We start from the raw sequence: 17,660 nt of genomic DNA, 5'->3' as shown, positions 1-17,660 counted from the left end.
GAAGCGGTATAAAAACCCAGTATCTTTTGTTTACAACATACAATAATTTTACATAAAATACATGGAAAATAAATAACATAGCCTTCGATAAATAACTAAACGATACAAAATTCACTGAAATATTAGACTGTTTCCACGCCGACTGTTTTCCAGGGCCATTTGGCGAATTGGTTCGTGAAGGCCGTAATTAGTGTGATGCGAATTAACCCGCAGAAGTTGACGGTTCAACTGAGGCCGAAGAGGGCAGTGAAACTGGAGCAGTGACACAACGGCAGTGCAATCATACAAACCCGACCAAATCTTAATGGCAGTCGTAGCTATAATATCCTTGAGACGCTGCTCAAGAGGTGTAATGCCAACAAGTTGACAGAGATTCTCGTAGGGTGAGAGGACATCTGGGGTTCTCCAAAGCAACATTCGGCAGATCCTACGAATAAAATGTTTTTGAATCCGCTTTATATGAAGAAGCCAAAAGTCATAGGCGCGGTTTCCAAACAAAACAGCTTGTCTCCCAGCTTGGATCACAGAATTCTTTTCCGATTCTGAAGATGGTTTCCAGCTAACGATAAGGTTTATTAACAATGTAGGTATAGTGCTGTCTAGGCTGTCCAATACCACGCTAAGAGCCGTAACAGTATCACTGCGCTGAAGTAATGTACCGTTTATGCGATAGTCAATAACCAGTGGCTGTTTTTTACGACAAAAGCTAATAACAGTGCATTTACGGATGCTGGTTGACATCCTGTTAGAGGTGCATCATATCACAAACAAATCAACCAATTTTTGAAGTGTTGAACAATTATTGGCGGATTTAATTGGTAGATAAATTTTTACATCGTTCGCATAGCACAACCTTGTTCCAGTAGGCAGTAGCTTAGTGATATCGTTGACAAACAGCAGTGATCCCAACATGCTATCTTGAAGTATTCCGGAAACTGGATGGTTCGATCACTTTGACACAATTTTCATTCATTAGACAGTACCGTCTCAGTCGAGCAAAACTGTACAAATTGATGTATGGGACAATTGTAGAACTAGTTATTATCTACAATTTTGCTGAACAAAGTTTTGCTGTATCTTTTGTATTTACGGTGCTACAATGCTAGTTCCTCTTTAGTAACTAAATGAACGTTCATTTAGTCACTAATAAGTTACTAGCATTGTAGCGCCATAACTATAAAAGATACAGTAAATCTTTGTTCAGCAAAATTGTAGATAATAATTAATTCTACAATTGCTTCATATATCATTTTACTCAATTAAGCTCGGCTAAGACAGTACTGTCAAATGAATCAAAATTGAGTCAAAGCGATCGAACCATCCCTGGCTAAAACCAGCTTGATTGAGAAGAGCCGAGTTTAACGGCAATTTTGCGTTTACGAAGAGCTGCCAGGAAAGCATGCTGGAGAAAACTCCTAATTTGTCAAGTTTGGCTAAGAGAATTTGATGGTCGACTAGATCAAATGCTGCTTTCAAATCAGTATAAATGGCATCGATTTGGTTGCTTTGTTCCATGGTACACAGACAAAAAGCAAAGCTCAGGTGCTACATTCCGTTATTGAACTTTCTGAACCTTGACCTTCTGTTTTTATAAGACAGACTTCGCAGCCAGCTGTTAGAGTCCAAGACAATTGCAGGGCCAGTTGCTACGATCCTATTGAGTCTAACTCATGGTGCACAGACACAGCTAGGTAAATTAAAATAAGTTGGTTGAAACAGAACAGCCAGGAGAAAAACCATATTGCGACGTAGAAATATAGTTTTTTGCATAAAACAACAGCCGATCGTAGACAATAGTCTCAAATATTTTTGAGCAACCGCACAAGGCAATCATCCCGCGATAATGTTCCACATTCTGCTTGTTGCTTTTCTTAAAAACTGGAAACATAGGGTAACCGACCTATTTAGGACCCCATCAGAAGCTGTACATAATTTGGACATTTCCATTTGATTTTACTGTCCAAATTACGTTGGTCTAAAATACGTTGGTTACCCTATACGACGATTTCCAGGTTTTAGGAAACTTTTGGCTTTACAACGATAGATTAAATATTGTTTCTATCGGCGATTTCAGAGCATCATACCATTTTTTTCAATAGAGTAGAAGGAATGCTATCAGGCCATAAACCATAAAAAAATCGAGGTTTTCTAGTTTTACCAAAACCTTCAAGAGAAATTGGCCGTTTTTCCTCAGAAATTGCTTATTTCAAATATCAATAAGCCACGTAAAATAGAATTTAGCAGTGTAATTCTTTCGACTAATTCTTCCCACTCATATCTTACTAATCAAATAAGATTAAAGGCCTGATGATCCTTGACATTGGATATAAATCGTAAGACGCTGATATATCGATATTTAAACTTAAAATTTACCATGGAAATCAAACTGAAGCTTTAATTGTGTTAGAGGAATCATGCTTGAACGGGTAAAAAAATTATTGGCTGGATAGCTTAAAAAACAACATTCAAAATTGCAAAACGGAGCAAACACAACAAATTGAAAACAGGGTGAATAATAAATGTAAGTCGCTTATATTGCATATCATTAGACGGCCAAGTGATACAGACGGAATTAGGCGTTACCTAGAGTCATCGAATTTACTTTTACACAAAATAAATTGCCTACTAGCACAGCTGGTAGGTACTGGAAATTGAAAGATCAACAATGAAGTAATTTTGCGGTTTCGTCACTAACAAGAATGACATTAGCTGCGGATCGGTTATGCAGGAGTGAGAGGGGAGCGAAGAGTAGAGGAGAGGATCCGGGAGTTTGATATTTGATGTTTTTGATATTATTCCTACTGCAAACCAGATTCCTGTCACGACGACTGTCAGCTGAAGCCGCGTCCGATAGTGGTGGTAATAGAGTAATAGACAACAAATTTTGAAACAAAATTTATGCGAGACAACGCATGTATTTAATGCTGCGCAGTATGACGAATGCAGCGTGTTGTTTCCCCTCTTTCGTTTATCGTAACCATGTAGCCAGGGAGGGGGCCTTGCTTCCCCCCCCCCCGAAATATTTTGACTTCCATTAAAAAAAATATATCAATGCAGAATAACAATACACCAAACTAAAACAGTAGCACAAGTATATTTTGGATGAGTGCGCCTTTGAATAACAATATAACCGACATCGTTTTCTATCTCTCACAGTCTGTGAAGATTCTCAACTATATGTAGCTCTCTGTTACTCGAAACATTCGGCATGGACAAAGGTGACGAATTAAGGACATGGTATGGAGTCTTGGTACCTTAACTGCAGATCGCTCGATTTCGTTAGTGGTGACAAGCTGCTCCATCAGTTAGAGCCCCGAAAGTTTGGCATCGTGGCACTGCAGGATATCTGTCGCAAAGGCGAGAAGGTGTGGAGGATCCGTGGCGGTAAAGTCCAATTTTTCCAATGCAGCGACCAGCAAGCTATGAACTGGCTTCGTATTGTTGGGCAAAATGCGGGATCGCGTAATGGACTGGAAAGCGATCAATGAAAGGAAGTGCGTGTTGAGGATAAAAGGTCGTTTCTTCAACTACACCATCATAAACGTACATTCTCCACACGAAGGAACACCCGACGACGAGTACATGTGCGCTCAAAACTATCGACGGTTTATGCCTCGCGACAAAGCCGCCCTTCTCGGTGAAACATTAAGCAGTTAAACATCCCGCCAGTTGCTGAAAACTACGTGCGCATACTGGATGAAGCTCTGCCTTCTTCTGTGGAGCTAGATGCTTCGATACTCGAAAACGGATGGAGTATGATACGCTCGGCCATCAACGAGGCCGCAACCACGGTGCTAGGTGTGGAAACCTCGAGTGCACGAAATGATTGGTTTGACGGGGAATGCCAACAAGAGGTATAAAGAGGAAAAAGGGCTTGGAAAAACTATCTAAGCATATCCACGAGAGAATTTGGTCAAGTAACGACGAGCGCGGAATGAGGTGGCCATGACTGAGGAGGAAAAAGCGCCAGAAGGAGGCCAGAGATCGTGAGGAGCTGGAACAACTATTCCGGGCTAATGGCATGCGCAAGTTTTACGAGAAGGTGAACCAAACTTGTGAGGGCTACACGCCTAAACCTGACATGTGTAGGGATGAGGGAGGGGATCTAATCACAATGAGCGCGAGGTGGTCGACAAATGGAAGCAGTATTTCGATGTGCACCTTAACGGCGATATAGCAATAGGAGACGCAACGGAAGTTGCCCAGATAACACAAGATCGTAATAGAAAGTTCACATTAAATCGTTTTCATGTCAATATTACATTGGAATTGCATAATGATTTGAGCATGTCAAAACAAAGTGAACAGTAATTTGTTTTGCAGTCGTGCGTGTCCTCATAGGGGAACTGGGGGGAAAATGAACACCCTTAGCAATTTCGCCATTTGCTTCCCCAGGAACCAACCAAATGCTGAACGTACAACATGAATTGAAAGCTGGATTCATATTCCACGTTGCAAAATATAAAGATGTTTAAAAAAGGACGATTTGTCATGAAAAATTCCTTATTTTCGAAAGCGTCACATTCGAGCCTGATTTTTTTCGTGTGGGTAAAATGAACATGCAGTGAGGGCAAAATGAACATGTCATAGAAAACTAAAGTTAACATGCAGTTTGGATAAATTTAACATTATTTTACCTTATCATTGTTCTACATAAGCTGGAGATATTCAACAAGGCTGCTGAAATTAAAATAGAACTCCACAAAGTTAACATAATGTATCTTCGCCACATTCATACAATGCTTGACTTTCAACTCGCTTCATCGGTCATTTTCCGTCATTTTTCGAGAGACTCGATCATTTTTATTGATTGAATTGTAATTAGGTCCTGGCACCTGACAAATGGAAAATAAAACATCATTATACACATTGTTTATTTTGCCCCCATAGTGAAGTGTTCATTTTGCCCCCAAAACACCAATTGTTTTCTAGTGTTTATTATAAACAAACAGTTGATAAAAATATTTGGAATTTTCGACAGATCCGCAGGACAGGGATAAGCAAACAACACTAAATGATACCAATAGTCGAAATTTAATTTGTTTCGCTAAAAAAGCTTATATTAGTGGAAATTACCATCGGCGTCAGATTCCAACAAATATTTTTTACTTTTTCAATTTTTTTCACATTAGAAAGCTTATGATCACCACATATTGTCTCAAACAGCTTGAAATACTTCTAGGAGAAGATACCTATTGATCTGGAACAGATTTAAATCGGTTTACTGGGAATTTGGCCACCTGTTCATTTTACCCCCCCTGTTCATTTTACCCACAGTTCCCCTATACAACTCATGACTATGAATTATAAAGCAGTATAGTGCAATATTTAGTTATATCTCAATCATATATTCAGGAGTATTAAGCTGCGTGTTATAAAAACCGCTGTATAAAATGCAAGATAGAATTAAAATTAATCGTCAACATTTTCGCACTTATGTTGCCTCCACTTTGGTACATATATGCTCTTATCTGATGTGAAATATAACTTTTTCGTTCAGATATGATGTCGTATTTCTCAGTTGCAATCGAGATATACAAACCAAATGGTTTACTGGGTGACCTCGAAGTGCCTACAAACGACAACAGCGTGCCGGCTCCCGATCTCGAAGAGGACTGACAAGAAATTCGTCAGCTGAAGAATAGGACTACCGATCTGATTAGCGCCGCTCGTCAGCTTTGGGCGGCGTATGTTCCTTAATCGAAGCGTCTTGCGGAGGTAAAAGTAGGCTTGATACGAGAGTGCCAGAAGCTATACAGTCTTTAAAAATCCTATAAAACATTCTTCTGAACAGCAAACTAATTAGCAGAAATCATATTGTACGCAAACTTGTGAACACCACTTGTTAACACATTGTGTTACATCATGTAACTTACGTGAATACTTTGCTAAATTAATTAATTAATTAATTATTTAAAAAAAAATTCTGTTACATAAACATTAAATATTGACGCCGAATTCTCAGTTGGACCTTTTATTGTTGTTGCAGAAGACGTTGCTAATGCTGTTCATAAAATGAAACAATCGTATTGCCCTGGACCTGACGGAATTCCTGCTGCCCTATTAAAAAAATGCTGTGATACCCTGAAAGCTCCAATCGCTACTTTATTCAACCTTTCTCTACGAGCGCAAAAATTTCCCGAAAGTTGGAGGTCGTCATTCATGTTTCCTGTATTTAAAAAAGGCAATAAGCATAGTGTGAAGCACTACCGTGGAATCACCTCCCTATGCGCTTGTTCTAAGATTTTTGAGGCAATTGTCTATGACCATCTCTTGTTCCGTGTGAAAAGTTATATTTCCACATCGCAACACGGATTTTATCCGGGCCGATCAGTTACTACAAATTTACTGGAGTTCACCTCGCTATGTCTACATACTATGAAAAAGGGTAATCAGGTCGATGCCATTTACACTGATCTGAAAGCGGCATTCGATCGTGTGAACCATGATATTTTGCTAGCCAAGCTGGACAAATTGGGTGTCGCATCTAGTTTACTTTCCTGGCTGAGCACTTATTTACGCAATCGCAAAATTGCCGTTAAACTAGGCCCTTCTCATTCGAGGTGGTTTCAGAATGGATCAGGAGTACCTCAAGGTAGCATTTTAGGACCACTATTATTTTCACTGTTCGTTAATGATGTCACTCGACTATTGCCTCATGGAACAAGCTTGTGCTATGCAGATGACCTAAAAATTTATTTGCAAATTAAAACAACCACTGACTGTTTGAGTCTGCAAAAATTGGTTGATATGTTCGTGAAATGGTGCAGCTCCAATCATATGCTAATCAGTATTCAGAAATGTACTGTCATCAGTTTTACCCGTAAAAAGTACCCGATAGCTTTTGATTACTATATTGACGGCACACCACTACAGCGCAGTGATAGTGTGACAGACCTTGGCATCGTATTGGATAGCCAAATGTCATTCAGGCAGCATTATGATTTTATTATTAACAAGGCGTATCGTCAGCTGGGAACCATTTTCCGAATCGGCGGAGAATTTAGTGATCCTGGTACTTTACGCATCCTTTACTGCTCCTTGGTTCGCTCTATTCTGGAGACAGGCTGCGTTGTTTGGAATCCGCATTACGATTACTGGATTGTTCGTCTTGAGCGAATTCAGAAGTGCTTTATCCGCAAAATTTGTCGCATGCTGCCATGGAGAAACCCCGATGCTCTGCCTCCATACGAGGAACTCTGTCTGCTTGTTGGCGTATTACCTCTTGAGCAGCGGCGAAAAGTTATTGTAGCCAAGACTGCTTATAAAATTCTGTCGGGCGCTTTGGACTGCCCTGCTATTTTGTCACAACTGCATCTATACTGCCCTCTCCGGCCTCAACGGAACCAACGGCTTCTACGTGTTGACCCGCACCGGACCAACTATGGCCTTCATGAACCTATTCGGCAGATGGCGCTGGAATATAATCGACGTGAAAATGAATTTTCTTTCTAGTGAATGTTGTGTGTAATTTGAATAATGTATGTAGTTATGCCATGTACTATGTGTTGTCTCTGTTCAATTAAAAGATGCTGGGTTTTTATGCCGCTTTGAGTAACATGTTGCTCTAGGCGGCTTTTCCCAGCCAAATCAAATCTTCATTAAGACAGTTTGTCGGATGAAGCAAATAAATAAATAAATAAATAAATAAATAAATAAATAAATAAATAAATAAATAAATAAATAAATAAATAAATAAATAAATAAATAAATAAATAAATAAATATATTTCTTAACCTTCCTAATGCATTAGAAAAAAGTTACATATTATGCATTAAGGGTCGAAAACGACCCAAGTTTTGAAATTGCTCTCATTCATCCATTTTCAATCCGAATTTCGTTTTCTTTACCTCGTTTGAAAGATATGGCCAAAAACTAGCACCCAAGGTATGTTGGGGAATATTTGTTGACTGATGGCCACTTCTGCGTCGGTTCCGGAACACCCACTACCAGGTTCCGGGGAACATTTTTATATTTTGAGATAATTCATTTTGCGGCACATCAAATCACATTCGCTTGATAAAATAAGACTAGTGGAAGTACAATGGGGACATTTTGGACCCGAATGGCCACTTCCCCATCGGTTACGGAACATCCGGTACCTGGTTTTTGAGTCCATTTTTGAATTTTAGGATGATTTATCTTGCGACACATCAAATCACATCGGCTTGATTAAATAAGACTGATGAAAATAAAATAAGGTCATTTAGAAGCCAAATGGCCATTTTACCATCGGTTCCGCAACATCCAGTACCTGGTTCCGCGGGATATTTTTGGATTATGAAATAATTCATCTTGCGGCACATCAAATCACAACGCCTTGATCAAATAAAACAGTTACAAGAGCTATGGGGACCATTTGAAGACAAATGGCCATTTCATCATCGGTTCCGGAACATCGGGTGCACGGTTTGAGAACATTTTTGGATAGGATAATTCATCATGCGCCACATCAAATCACATTGGCTTGATGAAATAACACTAATGGAAGTACAATGGAAAAATTTTGGAGCCAAAATTACCATTTCACCATCGGTTCCGGACTATCCGGTATCCGGGTTTCGGGGACATTTTTGAATTACAGGGTAATTCATCTGCCCCGAGTTACCCCGTTTTACGGTTCATTACAAATACCGGGTACCGGATTATATGCGACTGACGCCCCATTATACTTCCATTGTTGTTATTTTATCAACGCGATGTGATTTGAGGTGCCGCATGGTGAATTATCTCAAAAGCCAAAAATGTCCCCCGAAACTGGTACCGGATGACCCAGTACCGATGGTAAAGTGGCCATTTGGCTTCTAAATGACATTGTTTTACTTCCATCAGTCTTATTTTATCAAGCCGATGTGATTTGATATGTCGCATTATGAGTTATCCTAAAATACAAAAATGGCCCCAAAAACCGGGTATCGGATGTTCCGGGACCGATGCTGATGTGGCCATTTGCCTTCAACATGTGTTTATTATACTTTCAATAGTCTTATGTTATCAATGAGATGAAATTTGACGTGCCGCAATAGAAATCATCCTAAAATTCAAAAATGGACTCAAAAACCAGGTACCGGATGTTCCGTAACCGATGGGGAAGTGGCCATTCGGGTCCAAAATGTCCCCATTGTACTTCCACTAGTCTTATTTTATCAAGCGAATGTGATTTGATGTGCCGCAAAATGAATTATCTCAAAATATAAAAATGTTCCCCGGGACCTGGTAGTGGGTGTTCCGGAACCGACGCAGAAGTGGCCATCAGTCAACAAATATTCCCCAACATACCTTGGGTGCTAGTTTTTGGCCATATCTTTCAAACGAGGTAAAGAAAACGAAATTCGGATTGAAAATGGATGAATGAGAGCAATTTCAAAACTTGGGTCGTTTTCGACCCTTAATGCATAATATGTAACTTTTTTTGCTGTGGCTCTCCTAGATGTCGCTGAAAGCTGAAACTCTCCCACAATGCTAATTTTCCAAAGTTAGGAAAAGTCAGAAAATTTCAAGTCTCTAGCTCGTACCGTTACTGAGTATCAAGCTTTGTAAGTATGCCGATGGGTCGAAAACGACCCCAATGCACTAGGAAGGTTAAACAAATGGTTTTCTGCATAATAGCTTGGCCTTCTACAAGAGGCGAGTGAACCTCTTAGGTTTAAAACTTCTCTAATAAAAAAATTGCTTGCCCCCCCCCCCCAAACGAAAATCCTGGCTACGTCACTGCCCCCCCCCCCCCATGCAACAAATTTTCTGAAGCATAAAACCGTATGATTGCGTAATTCTTACATAAAATCGAGCCAGTAAGCCTGGCTCAAAACGTCTTCAAGAAAAATGTATGAGAATGACGTTTGTGCCAGGGATGTGCTGCAAACAGCCTCAACGAGGGCCCCAGCTAATGTCAAAAAATCTTTATATGTGTGCGTGGTGTAATACGTCATATCCACATGTTTCCAATCACTGCACTATGGGCAAAAACGAGCGAAAAAACAGACGCAATTAGGATACGGCCTGCAGACTGATAAAGCATAGGTGATCTTATGTAAAATTTTACGGAGAATCTCGTGGTGCCAAGCCCTTTCCTACTTGCCATCGGAAAGTGTCCCGTTTGACTCATTTTCCCCTATTTTTGACATTTTTTCACACTTATTGGACTATACCAAGCTAGACTTCGAGGTAATAAAACTCAAAAACCTGATAATTTTGTGTAAAAACAGTCCGCAGAATCGTATAGGGTTTACCCCATTTAGCTCTAAGCACATTAATTTTATTGGTTGAGTTCCCATTTGCTATGGTTGGCTGGGCTTGGTAACGCGAGTTCAACCAAAAAAATTATTGTGCTCTAGACTAAATGGGATAGGCTCTATTCGATTCTGCGGACTCTTTTACACAAAATTATAAGGTTATAACGTTTTGTTTTCTCAAAACCTTCCTTGGCATAGCTCAGTATGTTAGAAAATGTTAAAAACAGGGGAAAAAAAGCAAAATGGGACACTTCTCGATGGCAAACAAGAAAGAGGTTGGCACCATGAGATTCTCCGGAAAATTTTACATAAGATCACCTATATTTTATTAGTCTGCAGGCCGTTTCATAATTGCGTCTGTTTTTACGCTCGTTTTGCCCATAGTGCACTGGTGTGTCCAAACTTAAACAGAAATTGGGATACCGACCTTTCAGAAGAATTTTGGCCTGAAAAAATCAAGTAGTCGGCTATTAAAAAACTATTCTTGCAAAGTATGCGTCTACTTTACTGCTAACCCTCTTATAATGCTGACAATGCTTATTTGTAGCTGATTACCAACAAGAAGAATTTGAATAGAAATATGGATTCCGATTTACAACAGCTCCGCAGTCAAAACGCTGACACACAGCAACGTGCAGTATCCGTATAAATAATACGGTATAACGGTATAATGCCAAAAATGCAAATAAAAGTTTGATCTATTGCTTATATTAATGCTTATCGGTTACCTGGGTGGGGTGGATTCTTGAATTGGACATGAAATGGGAACTGATATTGAACTTAAAATTAAGCTTGAAATGATACTTCAAATTAAACTTGCACTTGGCATGAAATTAGACATAAGTTTGGACCAATTTGGACTGGTAGCTTCACGACGAATTGAACTGGAAGTTGGACTTAAAATTCTATATTATCCGTACCGTTAGTTACAAAACGCGCTGCACATCTTGTTTGTCTAGCACATAAGCTGCTGGTTTACTTGACAAAATAAGTGAAATTTGCACTCGTGACGATTTTGTTCGCGACGGTTATAATTCACCGCGTTCGAAAGGGTGGGAAATTTACAACATAAAATTGAACTTGAAATATAACATGAATGAATTTGTAATAGGACATGAATTTGAAACAGAAATATGACCTAAAATTATATTTGAAATTTTATTTGGAACTAAACTAAATTAGAACTTTAAAATTTACTTGCAATTAGAGTTGTACTTGAAATTGGACTTAAATTTTTACGTGACATCAAATGACATGAAATCCAACTCCAGAATATGATTCAAATGGAACTTAAAATCGAAATTGAAATTAAATTTGGAATTTTGCTTGAAATTTCGTTCGGATTGCCATTTGAGACTGGGTCTATTTTAGTGCTGCTAGTTTATTGCAAATATATCGGGTTATTAAATCAGTTACACCTTCAAGAATAATTCAATTCAATTATTGTTTTTCATGAAATTTTAAGAGAAACAATCATACGCGCAAAATTAAGTTCACTTAGCAGAAGATTTACAAATGTTTCTTCTTGCGACAAATCTGGGTTTGCGTCCTAGCTTTTTGGTGGGTCAAGGGTTCTGCTTCTCGTGGTGAATAACATATCATACCTGATTGACATTTACAGAACATTTTTAACGTTTTCAATACGCGGCACGCGGGTCGTATTTCACCACGGTGTATGTCTCCGCTAAATTTGATTGCCTGTAACGATGTTCGCATAAACCGGTCGGTAGGTTACCGGGAGGTGTGTTCTTTGCCGTGGTGAGAACAGGGTAAAACTTTACGGCGAAGCGGTTGGTTTTTCTCGAGCGGGTGGAAAAAACAAAACCTGAACATTTTTTTTCGTGGAATTACTGAGATGGTACTCTTGTACTTGTTTTTTTTTTTAATTGGGGTATTACTTAACAATCAGTTTTATTTAAAAGTACCTTATTTCAGTGACAATCGTTAGTTTATTCGAATTGTAATAAGCAGCTGACTATATCAGAAAGCAAAAGGTGGGTTTAACTGAAGTTTTTGGAGCGTCTTAGCAGAATACGAAACCTAAAAATAAAAAGAAGTAAACTTATCCAATTTAATTCTACTATGTGTACTACACATAGTAGAATTAAATTGGACAAGTTTTCTTCTTTTTATTTTTAAAAAGGTGGGTTTGTCTAATGTGAATGGACACTTATTTTTTAAAGTAAATCAAGTTTCATAGACAAAGCGAAAAGAATCAGAAAGCGCAGTTTATTTTCGGATTCATGAGATTGTTTTACAAAAACGGTACAAACATAATGCCAAGCCCTCCCGTTAACGTCGGGTAGTATAATACTGTAACAGCTGCTATATTTTACTATAGGAGTGTAATTTACGTCCTCATAAAATGGCATTCTTGGCACGTACGGTGCCTGCCGTTCCTCGAAGAATCTCTAGGTCAAAAGGTTTCATTATAAATATTACATTATATGCCGGCTTGGACGTCGGCAAACGAAAAGGCGTGGGACTAATTGAAATCATTGTCTTTTAATTAAACCGCTCGTTCTACATTGTTTTCTTTCTCTTTACTTCCATGGCCTTACTCACGACGGTGAATTGCGCTACCTGGACTGGACGCTGATTGGCTTGTCGCTATAAATTAACCTAATTTCCGTCTCTTGATGTGGTTTCCTGGTTGTATGTCTCGCCACCGATATTATTATGACCGCGATAAACTGTGGCTTGCCGCTGCATCACTGCTATCGGGATATCCTTTATCCGTACTGATACCAGACCAAATGGCGAAAGGATGGACGAACGCTCACCCAGACGGAAAAGTATCGCTTGTCGTCGGCAGGTAGTCTGTTTATTTCCAATCTCACGGAGACGGACCAGGGACGATACGAGTGCTCTCTGTTGAATCAGTATGGGCGCGCTACAGCCAGCGGATTGCTGACGGTTAAGTAAGTGTGGTTCCGCGTATGAGTGCGCCCTAATTATTTTATAATATCGCCTTACTCTTGTACTTCGCTGTCTTTTTGCCTTGTTCTTGATGATAATAGTTTTTAGAACTGATAACATTAAGCTCGTTTGCTACCAGCAAAGGAAAAGAGAAAGACGAAATAATACATGATAAATAATGATTAACGCTTTTTCCCTCATCAACAGAAAAAAGTTGGAGCTCCTTCCCGGTGATCAATTCGTTCGTATTGCCATTGCTGAAGCATCACGGGAAGTCGATCTTGCCATCAACCAAACGATTATCAAACTTTTCACTGGAAACACCAGTAAATCACAACATCATGGTGACCTGTTCCGGATAGTTCGCTTTCCAACGGGACCAGCTCGCGAATTAGCTCGCGCCGCCGAAGTCTACGAACGTGCTCTGGTGAACATCCGGAAGCATGTGGACTCCGGAAAGGCGTTAACCACTAACAAAACGGACTTCGATTACAAAGATCTCCTCTCACCGGACTACCTTGACCTGCTAGCTCAGCTATCAGGTTGTATGGCTCATCGAGTAACGCCCAATTGTACGGATCTATGTTTTCACGCTAAATTTCGAACACTGGATGGATCGTGTAATAATTATAAAAACCCAACATGGGGATCCTCACTTACCGGCTTTCGAAGATTGCTTCCTCCGCTCTACGAAAATGGCTTCAATATGCCGATAGGCTGGAACAAAACGACTCTGTACAATGGTTTTTCGAAACCAAGTGCCCGCCTAGTGTCAACCAGTTTGATATCGACCAATGAGATCACGCCGGACGATCGTATCACGCACATGGTAATGCAATGGGGACAATTTCTGGATCATGATTTGGATCACGCGATACCGTCAGTTAGCTCCGAAAGTTGGGATGGTGTGGACTGTAAGAAAACATGCGAATATGCTGCGCCATGCTATCCTATTGAGATTCCCGCGAATGATCCACGTGTGCACAATCGACGCTGTATTGACTTTGTACGGTCCAGTGCCGTTTGTGGCTCAGGAATGACTTCCATCTTCTTCGGTACTGTTCAGCCACGGGAGCAGATCAATCAGTTAACTGCCTTTATAGATGGCTCTCAAGTGTACGGTTATTCCGAGAGTTTTGCGAGAGATTTGAGGAATCTAACAACGGACGATGGATTGCTGAGGGAAGGACCGCGTTTCCCAAATCAAAAGTCATCGTTGCCATTTGCGGCGCCAACGGACGGAATGGATTGTAGGAGAAATTTGGACGAGAGTAGTGTAAATTGCTTTACCGCGGGAGACATCCGGGTTAACGAACAGTTAGGTCTACTGGCGATGCATGTCGTTTGGTTCAGAGAGCACAATAGAGTCGCTACTGAGTTGAAACGAATTAATCCTCATTGGGACGGGGATAAATTGTATTTCGAGGCTAGGAAAATAGTTGGGGCGATGGTGCAACACATAACATATGAATACTGGTTACCTCAGATCATTGGTGAACAAGGCATGTCGGCACTTGGATCGTACAGCGGTTATGATTCAACTATTAATCCATCAGTTTCCAATGAATTTGCAACGGCAGCTCTTAGATTTGGACACTCTCTAATAAATCCGATCCTTCACCGGTTAAACGAGTCGTTCGAAACGATTAATCAAGGTCATGTTCCGCTGCACAAAGCTTTCTTCGCTCCGTGGAGAATTGTATATGAAGGTGGCGTTGACCCCCTTTTGCGAGGTTTATTTTCTGTACCGGCAAAATTAAAGAAACCAAACCAAAATTTGAATACTGATCTCACCGAGAAGCTGTTCGAAACCGCACATGCCGTAGCGTTGGATCTTGCAGCAATTAACATTCAGCGATCTCGGGATCATGCAATCCCGGGTTATAACGAGTATCGAAAGCTTTGCGGAATGAAGGTAGCAAATTCATTTGCAGATTTGGCACAAGAAATCACTAACCAACAGATTAGAAGCAAACTGGAAGAGCTGTACGGTCATCCAAGCAATATCGACCTGTGGGTTGGAGGTATTTTGGAAGACCAACTGCCGGGTGCTAAGGTGGGACCCCTGTTCATGTGCATATTGGTCGAGCAGTTCAAAAAATTACGTGACGGAGATCGTTTTTGGTATGAAAATGAGCAATTCAAACCTGAACAGCTGGCACAAATTAGAAAGACTACATTGGGACGTGTACTTTGTGATAATGGAGACAATATTACTCGCGTTACGGAAAATGTCTTTGTACTTCCTAGCAAACAAGGTGGTTACAGGTTCTGCGATGAGCTTTCGCAGATGGACTTCGAGCATTGGATCGATTGTAGTGACTGTTCTCGGCATCATAAACGCTACAATGTGCTGCCCAGACAGCGAAGATCTGTAAGATCAATCCGCGATATCAGTTCACAGCTAGCGAAAAAACCGGAACCAGAAAATCATTTGGAGGAAGAATCTTTCATAGACGACGACATGAATGAGGAGCGCATCGAGGGTCTGGAATCGCTCATCGAAACATTCCAAAAATCCATGAAGCAGATGCGAAGAAAGATCCGGCGTTTGGAGCAGCAGTGTTCAGCTGCGGTAGCGGCGGTATCGTCGAACGGCAGTGTGAATTCGATCAAAGGTAAACCGCACGGACACTGTGTCGATAACAAAGGAATCAAGCGATTGAACAACGAGATCTGGATGCGGGACGATTGCACAAAATGCGAATGTGAACATCATCAGATCAGCTGCGAAACGGAGAAATGTGCTGAACTAATCTGCGAAAACGGGTTAGTGCTGATGAAGGAGGACGGTAAGTGTTGTTCTACGTGTGCGGTAGACGACAGTGAACCACTAACGGTAACGGCGAAGGACGACCAATGAACGGAAATTTTCATTTGTGAAACATCCAATTTAGCGGTGATAAACTAGAAAGTAAGGAGTTCGATTTCGTATTAGCAGTTGATCGCGTTTGTGAATGTTTCATTAGACTGTCTAGTCGAGTATCTGTGCCAAATTTCGATGTGCGATGGAAATTGCCGATCATTTTATTTGCCAAATGTTAATTTTAAATATTAATGATATTTAAATGATAGGTAACGAAGCTTGACCATTGAGCAGTAAATTCACTGAGTGCTTAAAAAGCAAAAGTTTTTCAGCAAAGTCCCATAATGAACAAATAAGCGTCAAATGAAGTTTATAATGTAAAACGAGGAAACTGATAACAATCTTGGAAGTTATTACTTACAACTAGATTAATAACTTGTCTATTAAATAACAAACCTATCAATTTGCTTATTAACAAACCAATGAATATTTTATACTATCAATCGAATTGGAAATTTTATGAATACTTGAGAGAGTCAATTCTATTGTGCATGAAATTTTAACCATAGATTTTCGTTTATGAGTAACTGATGTGTAAAATGTATCATTTACAAGATGTTTATTCTATTTTCTCGTTATTGTGTTCAAAATATTATTCGCCCATTTTGTTCTTTCTAAGTATGTCATAGAGTCCAAATACAAGTTTTAAAGTACATAATGCTTGATTAATTGGCTGTCTTAGTAGAATCTCGTACATGATAAGGGAAAAATGTTTGGAGAAGTATTTCATTGATTTAAAAATTTCAGCTTCACATATATTGAACTGTTTTATTTTTGAATACGGTGGATCATTAATTGTAGATGGCAGCAAAGCAACAGGACAAGAAATTCGAGAAAAAAAATACTCAAAACATGCTGCACTTGAAGAAGTCCGATCGATGCAACTACAAAAAAGCATAATAAATAAGATAGAACCATTCTGGTGTCTCCTTGCAAAATCTTCGAAACGCAAACAGTGCCAAAAATACATAAATGTTAACCATTTTAAAATTTTCATTCAATGACGGCATTTCAATCAAAGAGCATGGAATAAAAATCCGCAGGATACGTTAACATAATTTTCTAACGAAACAACATCAGTTAAACATACACATAGTGGTAATTAGATAGTTTCCAACATTTGTTCAGTTTAGCAAACTCACGATCAGTAGTGTAGAACCGAATTTAGTATCCAAAAAACCATTGAATCCTCATACTAAAAGGATTACCATATCCTATATCAAACCCTTTATCTGTTGAATACATAAGCCTACATCACATCAAGAACCTCGAAGTCATTCAAATTTGCTGGAATTTCTGAACAGTTTATTCCATAAAATAAAGTAGAATCAAAATCTCTTATAAGACTTAGAGTAAAAATAAATTACGTTCTATTTTGACATCCAGACAAGCTTCCACAGGTATGCGTTAATGTTTGGGTGTTAGGGATTCAAGTCTAGCCAGTAAGACAAATACTTCTACACGAAAGAACAGAATAAATAAGACAGTGGGATTGTTGTCAAATGCATAAATACTAACAGTAGAGAGTTACAGGTCATACCACTAAACACAGAATATTGAACTGTAAACTAAAACTAAACATCAACAAAAAACGAATACCGAACTCAATAATAAATAACAATTTTACTCTTTTTCGAATTACC

At 39.5% G+C, this 17,660-nt stretch overlaps 1 protein-coding gene across 2 annotated transcripts in view; it reads left to right on the top strand.

Moving 5' to 3' along the window:
• LOC128738427 (peroxidasin) overlaps positions 1 to 17,660 on the top strand; it is a 285,835-nt gene extending 268,175 nt beyond the window's left edge. For both annotated transcript variants that reach the window (XM_053833533.1, XM_053833532.1), the window contains 2 exons: positions 12,984 to 13,153; positions 13,359 to 17,660. In XM_053833533.1, coding sequence (XP_053689508.1) covers positions 12,984 to 13,153; positions 13,359 to 16,014 — 2,826 coding nt within the window. In that variant the 3' untranslated portion in view covers positions 16,015 to 17,660. The remainder of the gene's footprint in view (positions 1 to 12,983; positions 13,154 to 13,358) is intronic.

This window comes from Sabethes cyaneus, chromosome 2 (assembly GCF_943734655.1).
Source record: "Sabethes cyaneus chromosome 2, idSabCyanKW18_F2, whole genome shotgun sequence".
Lineage (NCBI taxonomy): Eukaryota > Metazoa > Arthropoda > Insecta > Diptera > Culicidae > Sabethes > Sabethes cyaneus.
Note: the sequence above shows the minus strand (reverse complement) of the source record. Positions and strands in the feature narration are given on the sequence as shown.